Source organism: Ascoidea rubescens (genome assembly GCF_001661345.1).
Source record: "Ascoidea rubescens DSM 1968 unplaced genomic scaffold ASCRUscaffold_16, whole genome shotgun sequence".
Lineage (NCBI taxonomy): Eukaryota > Fungi > Ascomycota > Saccharomycetes > Ascoideales > Ascoideaceae > Ascoidea > Ascoidea rubescens.
The window spans coordinates 219,390-237,862 of NW_017962928.1; the positions used below are offsets into that span (position 1 = coordinate 219,390).

At 32.7% G+C, this 18,473-nt stretch overlaps 9 protein-coding genes and 1 non-coding gene across 10 annotated transcripts; 4 read left to right on the forward strand and 6 right to left on the reverse strand.

Annotated features, from left to right (window-relative positions):
- The first annotated feature begins 170 nt into the window (after positions 1 to 170).
- Positions 171 to 4,360, forward strand: PIM1 (ATP-dependent Lon protease PIM1). The gene has a single exon (XM_020193974.1). It carries the CDS (start codon positions 284 to 286, stop codon positions 4,151 to 4,153), a length of 3,870 nt encoding a protein of 1,289 aa, XP_020045017.1. The 5' UTR covers positions 171 to 283; the 3' UTR covers positions 4,154 to 4,360.
- A 128-nt stretch (positions 4,361 to 4,488) lies between these two features.
- On the reverse strand, positions 4,489 to 5,448 carry ASCRUDRAFT_82619 (RlpA-like double-psi beta-barrel domain-containing protein; the record flags this gene model as incomplete). Its single annotated transcript, XM_020194750.1, has 1 exon — positions 4,489 to 5,448. The coding sequence occupies one exon, from the start codon at positions 5,446 to 5,448 to the stop codon at positions 4,489 to 4,491; it is 960 nt and encodes a 319-aa protein (XP_020045018.1).
- A 381-nt stretch (positions 5,449 to 5,829) lies between these two features.
- On the reverse strand, positions 5,830 to 6,407 carry ASCRUDRAFT_118500 (uncharacterized protein). Its single transcript, XM_020188864.1, has one exon. It carries the CDS (start codon positions 6,207 to 6,209, stop codon positions 5,907 to 5,909), a length of 303 nt encoding a protein of 100 aa, XP_020045019.1. The 5' UTR covers positions 6,210 to 6,407; the 3' UTR covers positions 5,830 to 5,906.
- A 993-nt stretch (positions 6,408 to 7,400) lies between these two features.
- On the reverse strand, positions 7,401 to 11,018 carry ASCRUDRAFT_118495 (uncharacterized protein). Its single transcript, XM_020188862.1, has one exon. It carries the CDS (start codon positions 10,803 to 10,805, stop codon positions 7,479 to 7,481), a length of 3,327 nt encoding a protein of 1,108 aa, XP_020045020.1. The 5' UTR covers positions 10,806 to 11,018; the 3' UTR covers positions 7,401 to 7,478.
- Positions 11,019 to 11,282: 264 nt separating this feature from the next.
- Positions 11,283 to 13,778, forward strand: NCL1 (tRNA (cytosine-C5-)-methyltransferase). The gene has a single exon (XM_020193975.1). The coding sequence runs from the start codon at positions 11,363 to 11,365 to the stop codon at positions 13,610 to 13,612; it is 2,250 nt and encodes a 749-aa protein (XP_020045021.1). The 5' UTR covers positions 11,283 to 11,362; the 3' UTR covers positions 13,613 to 13,778.
- Positions 13,779 to 13,908: 130 nt separating this feature from the next.
- On the reverse strand, positions 13,909 to 14,278 carry LSM2 (Sm-like protein LSM2; the record flags this gene model as incomplete). Its single annotated transcript, XM_020189322.1, has 2 exons — positions 13,909 to 14,159; positions 14,237 to 14,278. The coding sequence occupies 2 exons, from the start codon at positions 14,276 to 14,278 to the stop codon at positions 13,911 to 13,913; spliced, it is 291 nt and encodes a 96-aa protein (XP_020045022.1).
- A 267-nt stretch (positions 14,279 to 14,545) lies between these two features.
- On the forward strand, positions 14,546 to 15,502 carry ASCRUDRAFT_77717 (translation elongation factor EF-1 gamma). Its single transcript, XM_020193976.1, has one exon. It carries the CDS (start codon positions 14,808 to 14,810, stop codon positions 15,450 to 15,452), a length of 645 nt encoding a protein of 214 aa, XP_020045023.1. The 5' UTR covers positions 14,546 to 14,807; the 3' UTR covers positions 15,453 to 15,502.
- Positions 15,503 to 15,613: 111 nt separating this feature from the next.
- On the reverse strand, positions 15,614 to 15,711 carry ASCRUDRAFT_t163. The gene has a single exon. It is a non-coding gene; the product is annotated as a tRNA-Tyr (tRNA).
- A 270-nt stretch (positions 15,712 to 15,981) lies between these two features.
- On the forward strand, positions 15,982 to 17,268 carry CCL1 (TFIIH complex kinase subunit CCL1; the record flags this gene model as incomplete). Its single annotated transcript, XM_020189668.1, has 3 exons — positions 15,982 to 16,599; positions 16,675 to 16,867; positions 17,075 to 17,268. Coding segments are annotated over 3 exons (1,005 nt in total), but the record flags the coding sequence as incomplete, so codon positions are not given.
- Positions 17,269 to 17,590: 322 nt separating this feature from the next.
- On the reverse strand, positions 17,591 to 18,191 carry ATP7 (F1F0 ATP synthase subunit d; the record flags this gene model as incomplete). Its single annotated transcript, XM_020188513.1, has 2 exons — positions 17,591 to 18,100; positions 18,183 to 18,191. The coding sequence occupies 2 exons, from the start codon at positions 18,189 to 18,191 to the stop codon at positions 17,591 to 17,593; spliced, it is 519 nt and encodes a 172-aa protein (XP_020045025.1).
- Positions 18,192 to 18,473: the final 282 nt, after the last annotated feature.

Genomic DNA, 18,473 nt, shown 5'->3' on the forward strand with positions numbered 1-18,473 from the left:
CTCTGCGGACCAGCGCTGAGGGTGTCGCTACGCGCGAAAATGTAGCGGGCGCGGCCGGCGCCGAAGGTGTGTCGGCAATGTGCGCCCGCCAATCGCGGCCTGTTGGCAGTCGCCACTTTCTTCTCGTTCGACACCATTTCGCTCTGCTTCTTCTGCTTCCTTTGCCTCTTCTGCTTCCTCTGCTTCTTCCACCTCTCCTCCAACAGCTCAGCTCCCGGTGTAGTGTCGATTGTACTGCTTCTGCTTCCACAGCCCTGCTGCCCGTCTTGCTTCTTCTTTCACCATGTTTACTACCAAGAACTGCTCCCATAAGAATTCCTTGATTTTGAATAAACTACTTTCTTCCAGGTTTACTTCAAGATTCAGTAGCACTTTGAATCTTGCTTTATCGAAAGATTCAAATTGTATAAATCTCAACAACCCAAACTACAATTACAACCAAAGCAATAAACTCTTGCTCCAATCCTATTATACTACCAAGAACAGCCAAAATGTCGTCAACTCTAACCATAGTAGCTTGATTAATCGCTTTAAATCAAATCAGCTATCCAATCTTAAACTTGATAACCGAAACAATGACAATATTCCAAATGACAACGACAACGACAACGATATCGATCATGACAATGATATCGTAAAAGATAGCCATAATAATATCAAAAATCACATTGAAATTGAAAATAACCCAGAAATCGATAATTTAGACATTGAAAAAAATATAGAAAATCACATTAAAGACCAAATCAATGACCAAATTCAAAAATCAATCAATCCAACTAACAATATTAAAAAGGGCCCAGGTAGACCTAAAAAAAACATAGAAAATAATTCAAATATATCCACCACTTTAACCTCAAATTCCAGTTCCACTGCTTCCACCCCAGATTCTTCCTCCTCCTCGCCCTCATCTCCATCTTCTTCCTCCTCCAACGATAATAACTCAAACTCTTCATTTGACATTTACCCTCAAATGTTAGCTGTACCTATCGATGGAAGACCTTTATTACCTGGAAGTTACACAACAATAATAATCACTGATCCAAAAGTTATAGATGCTGTTCAAGAAATCCAACAAAGGAAGAAACCTTATATAACCTTATTTTCTTTTAGAAAGAATTCCTATGATAACAACAGCTCCACTTTTGTCAACAACAATAATACTTCTCAAAGAATGAACAACTCTCTGGCCTCTAATAACAATAACATTTTTAACGCTTTAGCAAATAATTTAACAAACAATAGCGGCAATAATAATAATAACTCAAACATCGATTTAAGTAAGGATACTATCAACAGTAGTGATGAAATTTATCACATTGGTACTGTCGCTAAAATTACTCAAATCATTTATTCTAATCACTCTCAATGTCAACTAATCCTATACATAAATGCAAGGGTTAGACTCAACAACTTGTTTCCTATTAAAACCTTAAATCAAATTGAATTACAAAAATTCGATACCTTAAAATTAATCGAAAACCAAGTTATAAAAGATTTGAAAAAAGAAGGCAAATCTTTAAAAAAGTTAGACCAATCTTCAAATATTGTTGATAAATCCTCTATCCACTTGACTGGTATCGAGGACCATAATAATAACTTTATTGATGAAAAGAAAAAAAGAATCTTGAAAAAATTAGATGAACTAGAAATCGAAAATCCTTCAAGATTCTTATCAAATTATCCAGTCTCTCTAGTATCTGTTTCTCCTTTAAAGGATTTTGAATTCAATTCAAATTCCCCATTAATTAGAGCTTATATTAACCAAATCGTTAAAGCCATTGAAGAAATTTCAATTTTTTCTCCCAACAGGCATACAAATTTGTTTGTAAATTCTTCTGAATTAAGAAACGAGCCTGGAAGATTTGCTGATACTATTGGAAACTTAGTTTCTGGCGATAAGACCGAAATCCAAGATATCTTGGAAACTTTAGATATCTATGAAAGATTGAAAAAAGTCTTGATTTTATTAACTTATGAAATAACTGTTGCAAACAATGAATTGGAAATAAACAGGAAAATGAGGGCAATAATGGAAAGCAATTTCAATAAAAAACCTATAAGCATGAAACGTTCAAGTTCAAATGATCCCGAGGTTCCAGCTGATGAAAAAACAAATCTAATTGAAAAATTCAGGAAAAGATTGGAAAAATTAACAGTCCCAGAAGCAGTTCAAAAAGTCATTGATGAAGAGCAGCAAAAATTAAAACTAACTGACTCCTCATCCTCCGAATTTGGACTTATTAGAAATTATTTGGAATGGTTAACCCAAATTCCATGGGGTGTTACAACACCCGACGAATTTAATATTAAATCTGCAATCACTTCTTTGGATAAAGATCATTATGGTTTGAAAAGTGTCAAAGATAGAATTTTAGAATTTATTGCTGTTGGTAAACTTTTAGGTTCTGTTGATGGGAAAATTATTTGTTTGGTTGGCCCTCCAGGTGTTGGTAAAACATCCGTTGGTAAATCCATTGCAAAAGCATTGAACAGAAAATTTGCAAGATTTTCTGTTGGTGGTTTATATGATGTTGCTGAAATTAAAGGTCACAGAAGAACTTATGTTGGTGCTTTGCCAGGTAAAATTGTTCAGTCGTTAAAACAAACACAGTCTCAAAATCCTTTGATTTTAATTGATGAGATTGATAAATTGGGCTATTCAAATAGTCATGGTGATCCATCTGCTGCATTATTAGAAGTATTAGATCCTCAACAAAACAATGCATTTTTAGACACTTATCTTGATTTGCCTGTTGATTTATCCAAAATTTTATTTGTTTGCACTGCTAATACTTTAAGCACTATTCCTCCAGCATTATTGGATAGAATGGAAGTTATCCAATTATCTGGATATATAGCCGAGGAAAAAATACAAATCGCCAAGGATTATTTAGATCCAATTGCCAAAAAGGAAGCAGGTTTAGAAAATGCTAATGTTAAGTTGACAGAAGATGCTATAAGGACTATTGTGAACCATTATTGTAGAGAAAATGGTGTTAGAAATTTGAAAAAGCAAATTGAGAAAATTTATAGAAAATCCGCTTTGAATATTGTTAAAGAAATTGAGCCTGAAATTGAACCGGAAACTGAACTAGTTGAGGAAACTGTTGAAAAATCTGAAGTTAAAGCAGTAGATGAAGAAGTGAATGAAGGAGGTATTGAAAAAATTGATTTTGATAGGGAAACCATTGAAAATAACAAAAATGAGCATAATACCGAAACAAATTCTCTTAAGGATAAAATACTTGGAGAAAGTTCAAGTTTAAGCTTTTCTGGAGGAGATGGAACATCTGCTGCATATCAAGCACAATCTCAAGATGCTGTTAAAATTGAAAGTTCTGTTAAATCCGAAAATAAAGCAAATGAGAAAGAGGAAACTACTTCGAGACTTTTAGTTCCAGATAGTGTCAAAGTTGAAATTAATAATGATAATCTTAAAGATTACGTTGGACCAATTAAGTATTTAAAAGATAGAATATATGATGTTACACCTCCAGGGGTTGTTATGGGATTAGCATGGACAGAAGTTACTGGATGTGCATTATATGTTGAATCTATTTTAGAGCTGAAACTTGATAAAAACTCACGACCATGTTTAGAAAAAACAGGATATTTAGGAGATGTTATGAAGGAATCCTCACAGATTGCATATTCATTTTCTAGAATGTTTTTAAATTCAAAATTTCCTGAAAACCGATTTTTTGAAAGAGCAGCAATTCATTTACATTGTCCACAAGGTGGTATATCTAAAGATGGGCCATCTGCAGGAATTACAATGGTTTCAAGTTTGTTGTCATTAGCATTAAATCAATCATTGGCACCAACAGTTGCTATGACTGGTGAAATCACATTAACGGGTAAGGTTTTACCTATTGGTGGTCTTAAAGAAAAAGTTATAGCGGCTAAAAACTCTGGTGCTATAACTATTGTTTTCCCTAAGGATAATTTAGGAGATTGGGCAGAGATTCCAGAAATTGTTAGAAATGGATTAGAACCATGTCCCGTTGATTGGTATAGTGATGTATTTGATAAGATTTTCCCAGCTGATACGATTACAAGTGGAAATGATGTTTGGAAGAAAGAGTTTGAATTGATAGATCAAGAAGAAAAAGCTGACAAGTTATCAAGTATTAATGCCAGTGCATCTAATTGAAAAACAGTATAATATTCTATGTTTTTGTTTTATAGTATTCAACATTTTAATGATTAGGGCAATTCGATGTAAATATTTTTAATTTTTTTATTAAAGGAATAAATTTTTTTCTTAAGAAAAAAAACAAACACAATAAAATACACTAAAGTATACCAAAATACTAAAATATACTAAAATATGCTAAGTTGCACTAAAACGTACTAGGTTACATTAAGTTTCATATAATAGAAATTAAATAAAAAATATATAGATATAGAAATATATATATTTTAATATATTTTTTAATGAGAAAGATTTCGTTACTTTAATCATGAAAAAGATGGGAATTGAAGAGATTATTCATCATCCCAGTACCATTTAACACCAATGATACCAGCAGACTTTTGGGCTAGTTCACTAAAGGCCTTTGGACCAAGATCCAAACTATACTTACCACAGGAGGCACAGGCATCAATAACTTTGACTTTAACAGCTTTATTGCCGTATTGGGCAATCAAAGTTTTGCCACAGAGATCACTTTTGTAGTATTGATCGATAGTTTCTTCATAAGTAGAAATACCAACAGCAACAACATAATCATCAGAAGAGATTCCGGTTAAACCACAAGCATTGTAGTCAGAGGGAGACCAGTAGGTACCACGACCAGAATAAAGGTTTTTGGTGCTGACAGATCCATCAGGTTCGGCAACAGGAGTAGCTTGAACGGAATCGACGATTGAGGTTGGAATACACTGAGCGTAGTCAGCATTTGCAGTGGAGCAGTAGGAACCAAAGTTACAACATGAGGCGCCTTTAGCACCACAGACACCAAAGGCTTCGGTGCATGAGTTGTATTCGTTATCTAAAGTAAAGACATCACCAATGTTGTATTTTCCGGAGCCTGCTTTAGCAACTTGAGCAACGGCAGAAGTGGTAGTGGAAGTAGCGAGAGTGGAAGTAGCGAGAGTGGTAGGAGCAGCAGTTGTGGTAGAAGTGGTGGCAACTGGGGCTTCAAAAGAACCAAGGACGGTGGTTACGACTGTATCCAAGTCGATTGGAGCAAGAGTATCTTCGGCTTCGACAACAGAAGTTTCTTCGGCTTCGACAATAGATGTTGGAGCATCGTAAAAAGTTGGAGTAACTTGACAGTCTTGGACCACACCATTGACTTTGCAAACAGTTCTATACCTGGTTTTCCTGGAGGTAAAGTAACGAGTACGGTACTTGGTATGGGTTACTCGAACTTTGGCAGCAGAAACAACATCGAAGCCCAAAACGGCCAAAACAGAACAGAGAGCGAATTTGTTGAAAAGCATTTTGGATTGACAAGTTTAACTAGTGTGAGATTTCAAAAAAAGGAAAGAGTGAAAAACCGAAAATAAAAAACGTTATATAGTAATAAAAAGAGGTTATAATATACTAAAGGAGTGACTAAAGAAGGTAATTGCAACAGCTATGTTTGTAAAAAATGGATTCAGCTGAAAAAACAATAAATTTGGTAAAAGAAAGGCATAATAGGAAAGGAAAGCTCATTCTTTATATATTGTCCTCTCCCTTTGATTTGCTACATCTGAATTCGCAGATTTTAGCACTTATAACCAAAAGTGTTTAGAGTTCAAACCCAAAGAAGATCCCAAAGTGGACTATTCAGTGGATTTCGTTGAAAAGCATTTTATTGTTTGGCTCAGGGTTCGGCTGCAGCAACTGTGCGCACCTCAAGGCTGGTTCTGAAACATTCTGCGCACCCACGCGTAGGTTATGTAGCACGTGCTTTTCACACTGGAAACAAAGCCCAGACTTTTTCTGCGGAGCTGCGTGCCGGTTCTGCAGGGCCGGGGTAGGATGTTGTGCCCGTGCAAAATGACGCAGAGCGGGAGGAGGCTCCACCAGAAAAAATTCGCTGGATGAAGGCCTGGAAGAAAGCAGTTGAAAAGGACTGTAGCAGGTATCGGGCAAGCTGTGGTTCAAATACAAGTACATTGTCATAAAACCCAATACAATACTCGACAAGTTCTTTCTGCCCGATGCCCACTGGTCTGAGCGAGCGCAGATCTTCAGACCCCAGTCCAAAATTCATAAGAAATTCTAGCCTGAAATTTGCTGGAGAGTAACAGAAAAATCCACTTCAAATCCGCTTCGTAAATTTCAACCTGCAACAAACCTTAAGGGTTTTTTACTTGGGCAAGAAATCTGTATTTTTTTTTGCTTCAACACCCAATGACAATAGCTCTATGAGACATATCCTCACTGCCAAAAACCACTGTTGTCCTTCTTGCCAATGCGCAATCAGCAGATTTTGCCACCATCAATCAAGAGTCCAGAAAGCTGAGAGACAAACAGTGTAAAGGAGCACAGAAGACCAGAAGAGATCAAAATAATCCACCAAAGGCACGCTTATTACGGAAAGCTTCCGTCGAGGTACTGGACGGACGGATATACGCCACAGACAATTGTGCTTCCATAGCTTCAAACATGCATGTGAGTGCGGCAATTTACAGGAAACATATCTGCGGCCGAATGCATCGAAAAATTCAATGCGTCCGAAAATATAAAATTGGTCTTTGCTCACGAAGTGATTTGGTAAATTCTTTTTTTTGCACCAAGAAACAGATAAAACTATTTGATGAATTGCATTTGAAACAGAACTATTGAAACCAGTTACCAAAAGACAGGCTCCGAACTGGCAATTTTAATTTGCTCAGTAGAAACCCAACAGAAAAAATAGTGTTTTATCAATTGGATCGATGAAGTAGAAATGTTAGTAAACGATCATCATTTTCTTCATCATCATTGCTAGTACTTGGGTAATCTTTAATATTCACTATAAACCACTTCAATAAAATGTTTTAAATACACCCCTTCCACCTTCTGTTTAGAAATGACCAGATGAATTACTTTTTCTTATTCACTTATCATTATTTCATCCTAAAATTGTTTCAATGATTCTGTTTCAATATTTATTCTACCATCTTTGAATCCTTGAAAATAAAAATTAAATGAAACACAAAACATTTACTGAACTGATTTGTATATTTTATCAACAACCTGGTTTCAAATTATATCAGTTTTCTTTTTTATTATCTCTAGAACTAATACCACCAATATTCAAAATCTATTTTTCAAAATCTGCTCATCTTCTGGTAGCCAAAAATATAACAAATTCTAGTAAAGTAACTATTCAAATAATTTAAATTAATCAAAAAAAATGGAAAAAAAAAAATTCACACCCACCAATAGAACATTTTATGCAAATTCAAAGAGAAAGAAAACATTTTTTTTTTAATTTCCAATATCTAATTTCTTTCTTATCACTAAATAAAGTTCTACATTGATATCACCTGAAACTTTAAGATGATGTATTTTCATTTTCTATATTCCCTATTGACTCATTTTCATTCTTTTGAGTATCAAGATACCCTTTAACTAATTCTTCCAACTCCTCTTCAGATGTGATTTCATCTGCAAAAGTTATAACAACAAATTTATTACCATTCATTAATTTTTGCAAAGTCAATAGCTGGTTGGGCGACACTTTCTTTTTGAAAAATAAACTAAGAAGTCTCCTATTAGCACTTATCAATGTTGTTTCATTAACAATTTCTGCATTAGAATTAGATTTCAAATTTGGGTTGGAGTTTGAATTGGAATTGGAATTGGAATTGGAATTGGAGTTGGAGTTGGAGTTGGAGTTGGAGTTTGGATTTGAATCAGAATTGACATTAGTATTAATACTTGTAGTAGAATTAACACCAGTGTTAGCATTGGAACTGGAACTGGAACTGGAATTGGAATTGGAATTGGAATTTTGTAATAATAATTTTGTGCTTGAGTGGGGCAGATTTTTATTCCTGCTCATAAATTTCTTTTTCAATTTCATTGATGAAATTAAATCAAAATTGGTATCAATTGATGCCTTTCTTTTAAAGCTTTTATTACCATTATTGCCGTTATTAGAATTTCCATCAAATATAATACCATCATTCTCATTATTTAATGGTGAGTTTGTTAAAGAAGATATAGGAATCAAATCCCCTGTCCTTTTGTTGTTAGATACTGTCAAATTGACGGTTTTTAACGAAAAATTTTCATTCGACGAAAGAATATCATTGTTGCTATTACTATTTGTACTATTATCATTATTATCAGTCATATCGTCACCACCTTTACTGCTACTACCATTGCTTTCAACACCACTGTTACTATTACCTTTATTCGTATAATTATCGCCTTGACCAGAATCAATATTGCCATTATTACAAAAAACAATGTTTTCATCACCTTTATTATTATCAATTGAGTTTTCAACACTTTTATTATCACCATCAATACTATCTGGATTTGAGGCAACTGTTGCAGCTGCAACAATACTTACAGTGCTCATATCAGGTGAATTGAGTTTCATATCATTTAAAAATGTATTTAATATCCCTAGAACATACAATTCAATGTATTGGTTTCCAGGCTCGCATAAATTTTTAACTTTTGCAACTGTTACGTTGTTTTTATTTTTAATTGCTCTTGATTCTTCAACAAAATAAATAATATCTTCATCCCCCATTAAAAACTTTCCTTCATTTTTAACCCATAAATAATTTTCATTTAAATCTTTCCAAATGTGTGCAATTTCCATCAAATATTTTACTTTATCTTTTAATTGAGTTGGTGATACTTTGATCTCTAGCTGAGGATAGGTTTTAGAAATTTTATTAGATATCTCCTTAAAAACAGATCTTCTGAATGAAACAGTGGTTCTAAATTCTTCGTATCTAACAAATTGATATAAAAAATGAACAAATAACACATTTAACTTCTTGGGCCATTTAGCTCTTGCATCAATATTTAAAATAGATAAATCAATATTTTCCTCATTTGTTAAAGTGAATTTATATAGATCGGGTAAACTAGATAATAAAACATCAAAATCCGAATTATTCGTTACAATGCTGTTGTTAAGTTTACTATCAATGTTGCTACTATTATTGGTATTTTCATTATTATTAATTCTAATAGCAACTGAATTATTATTTTTACTATTAATATTGTTATTTAAAATATTGCTATGAGTATGGGTGAGAGCAAGAGAAAGATTGTGGTTCTGATTCTGATTCTGATTGTTATGATTATGATTATTACTATTACTGTTGTTATTTTGGTTGTGGCCATTACTGTGATTATGATTATTAGTAGTGGAGTTACCACTAATACGAACAAGAGCAGTACTAGTGTTATTATTATTATTATTATTATTATTATTATTATTATTATTATTATTATTATTATTATTATTATTATTATTATTATTCGAGTTGGTATTATTAGAGTTTGTATTATTAGAGCTTGTATTATTGGAATTATTAGGGTTGCTGTTGCTATTTTGATTGTTCATATTTATAGAATGACCTTTTGTAGTATCAAGAACATTTTTAATAGATCTTATATTGTGAATTGACCTATGATATGATTTTAGGGATGTAAATTTTGGATTTAAATTTGAATCTTGGATTTGCTCAGAAGTATTTGAGTTTGGATATGAATTTAATAAACTTGGATCAGTGTTTTCATTAGACTTATTGTTGTTAAATTCTAAGTCATTAATGGTTCTTATACTTATGGTATTTATTTCGGGTATGTTGATGTTGCTAATGTTATTAATATTTTCCAAATTATTAAGATTGTTGATAGAGGTTATTGTATTTATATTATCAATTGTGTTTATGTTACTTATATTGCTCATATGGTTGATGCTGTTGAGATTGTTGATACTATTGATGCCATTAATATTGATGTTACTTATATTGTTGATGCTGTTTAGATTACTTATATTACTGATACTATTCATGTTATTCATATAACTCATTTGATTCATATGCTTGATTGTATTTAAATGGTTTATATCATGCAAATGAGAACTATTGTGATTAACAAGATTATCTTGCTGCCGAAAAGATGAGTTGTAGCCATTGCTATTATTGTTATTAGTATTATTGTTCTTATTATTATGGCTGGTGCTATTTTTGTTATTATCAATGGAAATGCTGCTAACACTGTCGTTGGAGGTGTTATCAAGATTTTGTTTTTCAGTTTCAATAATTTTATGATTGTCATTGTCTGTGTTATTGTTGCTGGAATTGACATTATTCTTGACACTGCTGTTGAAAAGATCATTCTCGTTCTCATTTTCATCCCCATTTTCATCCTCATTTTGAGCATCGAGGTTGGGATTATTTAAGTGATGCCTGTGGTTTATCAAATCATTCTGAATTGAATTCAAATCACGAATAGTTAGTGAGTTATTGTTGAGAGGTATAGGGTTATCTTGGTCATCATTGTTTTTGAGGATTTCTTTTTGAGGCTCCTGATTTTTAATTTTTGATTGTTTGTCCTTCAAGTCCAAACCTTCGCTCGACTTTGGGAGAAGACTCTGCGGTTGGGAGTGAAGATGGGTCTCTGAAAGAGCGTTGTTGATATTGTTTGTGGAAGAGGAATTGGTGTTTGAGCCAGTGCTTTGAGAATCATGGGCAGCAGACTGGCGATGCTGTTGATTAGATGGATCAAACACATTCAGGCTTTCGGTGCTATTCCCAGAAACAAAAACCTGAAGCTGCTCAGAGATATTTGGGGACGAGATTTTAGGTAAATTGACCATTGTAGAAAGAGTATTGAAAGTTAACATTGAATGGTATTTTGCTTGGATTTCCAATTAGCTCCAAAAACTAGATATAAGACTTGTTTTGACGCCAACAAGTACACTTGAGGAACGAAGTTGAACCAGAGAAGCTTCCTCTATCTGATGCTCTTTTTCTCGATCAAAATGGTTGATAATGCAACGATCTTAATTCAGTTGTTAATAAACCCTCAGATATAAAAGGAAAAAAGACTAAACCCCTTCTTTCTCAACAACCCACCGCACGTGATCTCTACAAACAGACGCGTGCAGACGCTGTTCCACGTGGTAGTGCATTCTCTCTCGTGACAATCCACAAGTATGGTCGCATCCGTACAAATGGTCGCATTTATGCATGTACTGCAGTTGAATACATCAAGACACTGTTTCCATCCTGCTGGTGTTTTCTTTTCTAGTTCACGTTTTTTGTCTTGTGGAAAATATTTGGAAATTTTTCAAATCTTAATCAATTAGAGATGCAAACAAGCTGATCCAGTTTTATTTGTAGCTGACCAGAATTCACTGAGATAGATACCAGTACTGCAGCAATTATCAGAACAACACAAATGAGATTTCTGAGAAATCGTGGTCCTAGACGTCCAAGACAAAGAGTTACCAATTGGGTCGAAATTGCAAAAGAAAACGAAAAGTTTGAAATCTACTATAAAGCACAAAATATTATCTCCGAAAGTAAATGGAATGACTTCCTCAGTGTTTGTAAGAACGCTCTACCATTAACTTTCAGAATTACTGGTTCTAGAAACCATGCCAATGAAATATTATCTCTCTTCAAAGAGAGATACTTGCAACCTCTTTTAAACGCAAAACCTTCTTCGGATCTTGAAGGCGAAATTCAATCAATGTCCTTACCATGGTACCCCAATGAGTTTGCATGGCAATTGAATGCAACAAGAGCTTCTATGAAGACAATTCCTGAATACAAAAAAACTCATAATTTTTTGGTATTTGAAACCGAAGTTGGAAATATCTCTCGACAAGAGGCTGTTTCGATGATTCCCCCATTGCTACTAGATGTCAAACCAAACCATTATGTTCTTGACATGTGTGCAGCTCCAGGTTCCAAAACGGCTCAGCTAATCGAATCTTTACATTCCAATGATAACGATGAACTTCCAACTGGCTGTATTGTTGCTAATGACTCAGATTACAAAAGAGCTTATATGTTGGTCCATCAAATTAAAAGATTGAATTCTCCAAATGTTTTGGTTGTTAATCATGATGGTCAATTGTTTCCTAAAATCAAAAACTCTTTGTTAACAAATAACAAAAAAAGCGGCGAATTCATAAAATTTGATAGAATATTGTGCGATGTTCCCTGTTCTGGTGATGGAACAATGAGAAAAAACATTATGGTTTGGAAAAACTGGGGAGTAGGTAATGGTATCGGGTTGCACACTTTACAACTAAACATTTTAAATAGAGGGTTACAGTTATTGAAAAAAGGTGGAAAATTGGTTTATTCCACTTGTTCGCTAAACCCAATTGAAAATGAGGCTGTTGTTGCTGCTGCTTTGAGGAAATGGGGAGCTGACAAAATTAGAATTGCTAATGTTGACAATCAATTACCAGGTTTAATTAGAGAAAAGGGTTTAAACACTTGGAAAGTATTCAATAAAGAAATGAAAATTGTTAATGACAAAGGGGATGAAAATAATATTAATTTACAAGATTCTTTATTTCCTCCAACGGAAGATGAAATATCCAAGTTTAATTTGCAAAACTGTGTTAGGGTTTATCCCCATTTCCAAAATACTGGCGGTTTTTTCATCACTCTTATTGAAAAAATTGATGACGATGAAGTTTACAAAAATAATGTCAATGAAGATGAATTTTTAACTGAAGACTCCAAAAAACGTTCTTCTAGTGACAGTGAATTGCCAGAATTTAAAAAAATTAAAATTGATGAGGATGGGTTGGAAGTAGATAAAGAGAATAAATCTGTTGATAAAACTGACAAAGAAAATGAAAAAAATGATTTGAAAATTCAAAAACCCAAAGGTAGATTGGCTAGAAATGGTAATAACGAAGAGCCATTTATATTTCTTGATAAAAACGATGAATTGTTGAAAAGAGTTTGGGGTTTTTATGATATTAATGAAAAAGTTTCAAAAGATTGTACATTGGTTAGAAATGGGTCAGGTGAAGCATTAAGAACCATTTACTACGTATCGCCATCATTAAAGGATATAATTACTAATAATGAAATCAAATTGAAGTTTATTCATGGCGGAATCAAACTTTTTTCTTCACAAAGACTAAAAAATCAATCTGAAGATTTTATTCCTTGGAGAATTCAATATGAATCGTTATCATTTTTACTGAAATATCTCGGATCCAAAAGAAGAATTGTTTGCGATGATGTTACACTAAAATTCTTGATTGATACTAAATTTCCAAAATTTGAAAACATTGCAGACCTTAATCTGGAATTTGTTGAAGAGATTAAAAAAATAGAAACTGGATGTTGTTTCTTAGATATCATTAGAGAGGAAGGTAAAGAAAATTTATGTTTACCATTTTCTAAATCCGATAATTCAGGACATTTGATGGTTAATAAAAAAGATTTGATTGATCTATTATACAGAATTTATGGAATTGAAACCGCAAGAAAAGATAACAAAAAACAGCAATCTAAAGAGGCCAATGAAAATACAGAAAACTCAAACAAAGAATTGGAAAATAAGGATAATGACAAAGATAATGACAAGAAAGACAATGAAAATGACAACGAAAATGACAATGAAAATGATAATAAAGATAAAAAAGAAAATACTGATATTAAACTGGAAAACTAAAAGTTTTCTGCTTAAGGTAGTTAGCTTGGTTAAAGGCTATGGTAACTTTGATTATTTCATTATTCTTCTCCAGACTTTTGTAGTATAAATTTATTCCTTTATACATATTTTTTTAAGGGTATATTTTTAATTTACTTTTATTTTTCAAAGAAATTTTTATATCATTCCTATTAAGATGTATTAAACAATAAATATATTATAAAATTTAAAAAATTGCCAAAGAAAAACAGAGAACTTTCAAATATTGAATGAATGATGAAAATAATTGCAGTTTGTTTGCAAGAAATTGATGGGAAACTCAAGCAATTTTTGAGGCCATTGATTCCTTTCTCGAAGCGTCTTGCAATAACGTAGTATCTATTGCACGTTTGGGAAGATGGACATATCTGATGGTGGAGCCTCTTATAAATAGAGTCTTGACAGCATTTAAATGAGGATATTTGACCTCATTGTTTGTTTGGATATCGTAAAGTTTTATATTCAAATACTGATCAACAGATTTTAACGTTCCTGTTATTTCTATATCATTTTTTAATTCGACAGTGACCTTTATCAGAAGACAGAAGAGTTAGTACTCAATAGTATGTTTGGGGGGGGGACTGTTTTCCAATTGAATGGACTTACTTGCTGGTCAACCAATGTTTTGAAAAAGCTGAAAAATAGCATTTGCAAAAAAGAGAATACGTCTGGATAACAAAAAGAGTCTGTTGATAGGTATCTGATGTTGAGATGATTTCGTTGCGAAAAATATTTTTGTCACCATCCGGAAAAAGCTGAAAACCGGTGTGGCCAAAAGTGAAACAGCGGTTCGAATCTCGCATAGAGCTCGTTCCTGTGTTTTGGGTGTTTTTCACCAGTTTCCAACTTTCCTAATGCGGTTAGTAGATCCTTTTCTATTTGGATAAGAAAATGTGTAGCAGAGATGAGCTCTTGCTCGAAACAGAACCTCTATCCAATCAACAGGTGAAAAATGTTTTAGATGGCGAAATTTGTTTGGTTTAAAATTCGACTAAATCTCGTTTTCTTTTCTCATTTTCTGCTCAGTTTGCAAAGATAACCCTCATTCCGTTTTTTTTTCTCAGCTGTATAATTCAAATATATACTTGCCTGTTCCATCTTCCTCTGACTCTTGAATATCTACCTTTGTATTTATATGTTTATATTGAAATCATTGAAAAAGAACTTTGAATCAAAAATGTCTTCTGTTGGTACCCTATATTCTCCTGCAGCATCTCCTCGTTGTCCAATTTTAAACTACATTATCGATTTTTATAATCTTCCTGTTAAAATTGCCGAAAAGGACGATCTATTTGTTAAGCACTTTCCATTAGGAAAGGTCCCAGCTTTTCTTGGTGCTGGAGAAAAGTTCAAATTACATGAGACTTTGGCTATATTATTATATGTTGTTTCATTGATTTCAAGACCCGGTAATTTGTTGGGTTCTACTAAAAACGAATATTTTGAAGTTTTAAAATGGTTATCTTTTATCAACTCTGATATTACAACTGAATATGTCAATGCTGTCTTTCCAGTTATTGGTGCTTATCCATACAATGAACAAAGGGTGTTGGATGGTAGAAAACAATTGAATAAATATGCTAAAGTCTTTGAAGATTATCTTGGTGAACAGGAATTCTTGGTAGGAACTGATGTAACTTTAGCAGATTACTTTGCTGCTGTTTTCTTTAAACAATGTTTTGAAACATGTTGGGATAAATACTGGGCCAAGTCTCATCCAAATATCACCAAATGGTTTACTGTTGTTCTTGAAAAACCATTATTGAAAAAGAATATTCCTGATTTTAAAATTATCAAGGAAAAACTTAAACCAAAATTATAAGTTTTAGAAAAAAATACATAAACATATTCATTTTATAGTTTTAATTCATATTTATACAGCTTCAGTAGAAAACTACAATATTCAAAATTAAGTTATTTTTCTTTAAAATCCAGATGGAAATAGACCATACAAATAATTGTTTGAAAACAATAGCAAAAATATCTCCCGGGGGTGAGTCGAACACCCGATCTCAAGATTACTTTGGATTTCAAAGTGAAACATTACAGTCTCGCGCCTTAACCAGCTTGGCCACCGGGAGTTATCTGTATCCTCGAAAAACAAGTCTAGTCTATTATAATATAACTTATATCCAGACTGAAAATGTAGCTGGATGAGATAACAATAACTTTTTTTGTGTTTTCTAACGTTAAATCATGATCAATTTTAGGTTGATGCTGAAAGTACTAATTTTTATATAATGGATTTTCCAATTAATTATGTCAAGGATAAACTGGGTTCTATAAATGATGAGAAAACGGCGGATGATATTGGTCATAGTAAAAATCAAAACAAGCCCAAGAGCAAGAGCAAGAGAGTCACCGATGATGATTTATATAGAAGATCTAGTCAATATCGATTATGGTCGTTTAATCAGAAGCACTTGATGGAAAAAAGACAACGAATCAATGAAAATGGAAGAAATTTTGTTTTAAACAAGTTACGAGATTTAATATTTAATGATGATAAAATCTTGGGAGATAATGATTTCAAAGAGACCAAATTTAAAGAAATTAGTTCTAAAATTGAATTTGTTGATGTTGAGGAAGAAATTAAGATGATCAATTATTATTCAAGAAGAGTGGAGGATATTTCGAAGATTTTCAATTTATCATCAGAAGTAAAGGCTACAGCATTAAGTTTTTTGAAAAAGTTTTATTTAGAGAAAAGCTGTATGGAGTACCATCCCAAAAAAATATTATATACATGTTTATTTTTGGCTGCCAAATCTGAAAATTGCTTTATTTCTATTGACAAATTTATTGAAACAATTGGAAATATAACGAAAAAGTCGATATTGTCATTAGAGTATAAAATCTTGAATGTGTTAAATTTTACATTAATGGTGCATCATCCATACAAGCCATTGTATGGATTCTTTTTGGATATTCAATACACTTTAATTCGGAATAAGCCTAATGGGATGACAGTTTTGAGAGTGCGAAAAAGCAGAATAAATGAGTCTAATATTAACGTTAATGAAGAAGATTATCAAAAGAGAAAGTTTTTTTATACAGAAAATTTATTGAATCGAGATTATAGCAATGCGAAAAATTTGGTGAAAGAGACATTGATATCTGATGTTCAGTTTTTATTCACGCCACCACAAATAGCACTTGCATGTTTTTTACAAGTTAATGAGGAGATAACAATAGCATATTTAAAACAAAAGTTTCGAAATAAAAGGGCCTTTTTTAGTAATAATAATATTGGTAAAAATCGAAATAGAAATAATAAAGAAAAAGAGAATGAAAATAAGAATGAGAATGAAAATGAAAATGAAAATGAGAATGAAAATGAAAATGAAAACGAAAATGAAAATGAAAATGAAAATGAAAATGAAAATGAAGATGAAAATGAAGATGAAAATGATCATGAAAACAGTGAAGTAAACAATAATGAAGTTGAAGACAATGCCACTATAACTAATACTCTTAATAATAATAAAAATTATCGAAAATTGCTTTCTGTAATTCGATCATGTCAAAAGCTTATGAAAGAATCGTTTGATCCGAGCATTGAAGAAGCTACAAACATAGACAAGAAAATATATTACTGCACCAATCCAAAGAAATTAATTAATAAAGAGCGTAAAAAAGAGAATAGCAATAATTCCAATGGCAATAATAGCAATAATGGCAATAATACGAATATAAATACGAATATGAATACGAATACGAATAGTATTGTTGGTAGTAATGAATACAATGCAAATGGAAATGGAAATTATAAAAGAATTAAGTTATCTAAAGAATAGGCTGATTGAATAAGTCAATTGATAAATTCATAGCAAAAATTTTGAATATTGAATGTATTACACTTTATAAGTTAAATAGGTTATATACTTATATTGAAATATTTAAAAATGACTGATTTAGTGACTGACTTTTAGTGAAATTGATAAATTAAGATAAACTGGATTACATAATAACAAGTTTACCGAATTTGTCATAATAAGCAGGAAGTTCCCATCTACCTTGTTTAACCATTTGAGTGACTTTTTCATCAATATCAGGTTTTGCGGCAACAACATCATCGACAGTCAATTGTTCAAATGGTCTTGATTTTTGGATGTTTTCTAAAGTCTTATTCAAGTCTTCGATTTCTTTTAAAATAAGAGATTCTGTTTGTTCAGCACTTTCCAAGGCAGTTTGTTTGAAAGTTTCAATAGCACTTACTTGGTCAGAGATATCGTAAGTGATTGGCTTAAAATCATTGATTGAACTTTCAATTTTGCTGATAATGTCTTGGTTTTTCAAAACCGATTTGTAGTAGGCAAAATCAATTGGTTTGTCTTGTAAGTTTAGTTCATAGGCGACTCTTTTGGCTTCGTCGTTTCTCTTTTTGAAAGCTTGCAAAGAGGCAGCAGATTGACCTTTCAAACCTAAAGAAGAGACAACTTTAGCCCAGTCTAATTTAACAGCAGCTTTCTATGCAAAACAAGAAGAAAACAAAAGTTAGTATTGAATTGAAAAAGAAGGAGCAAGAACAAAAAACTCATAGGCAACATACAAGAGACATAGTGGTGGAAAAAAGATAATCGGTGATGAGTTTCGAGAAGAAGACAGTCCAGATCCAGCAGCATATATGAGCTCCAAATAATCCCACCCCAGTGAAGTGAAGAAACTGGAGTACGTGATTAGCCAGATTCTGAATCCGGGTAACTTCACCGGAGCTGTGTTTCAACCACGTGAGAACCAACTGCCGGTGTCCGGTTTTGCCTTCCTAAACGGGTGCTCCTTCAGATATAATCAGCGAGACAATTCTGCTGTCTCCCAGCCTGTGCACTGTTATCTCCCAGCT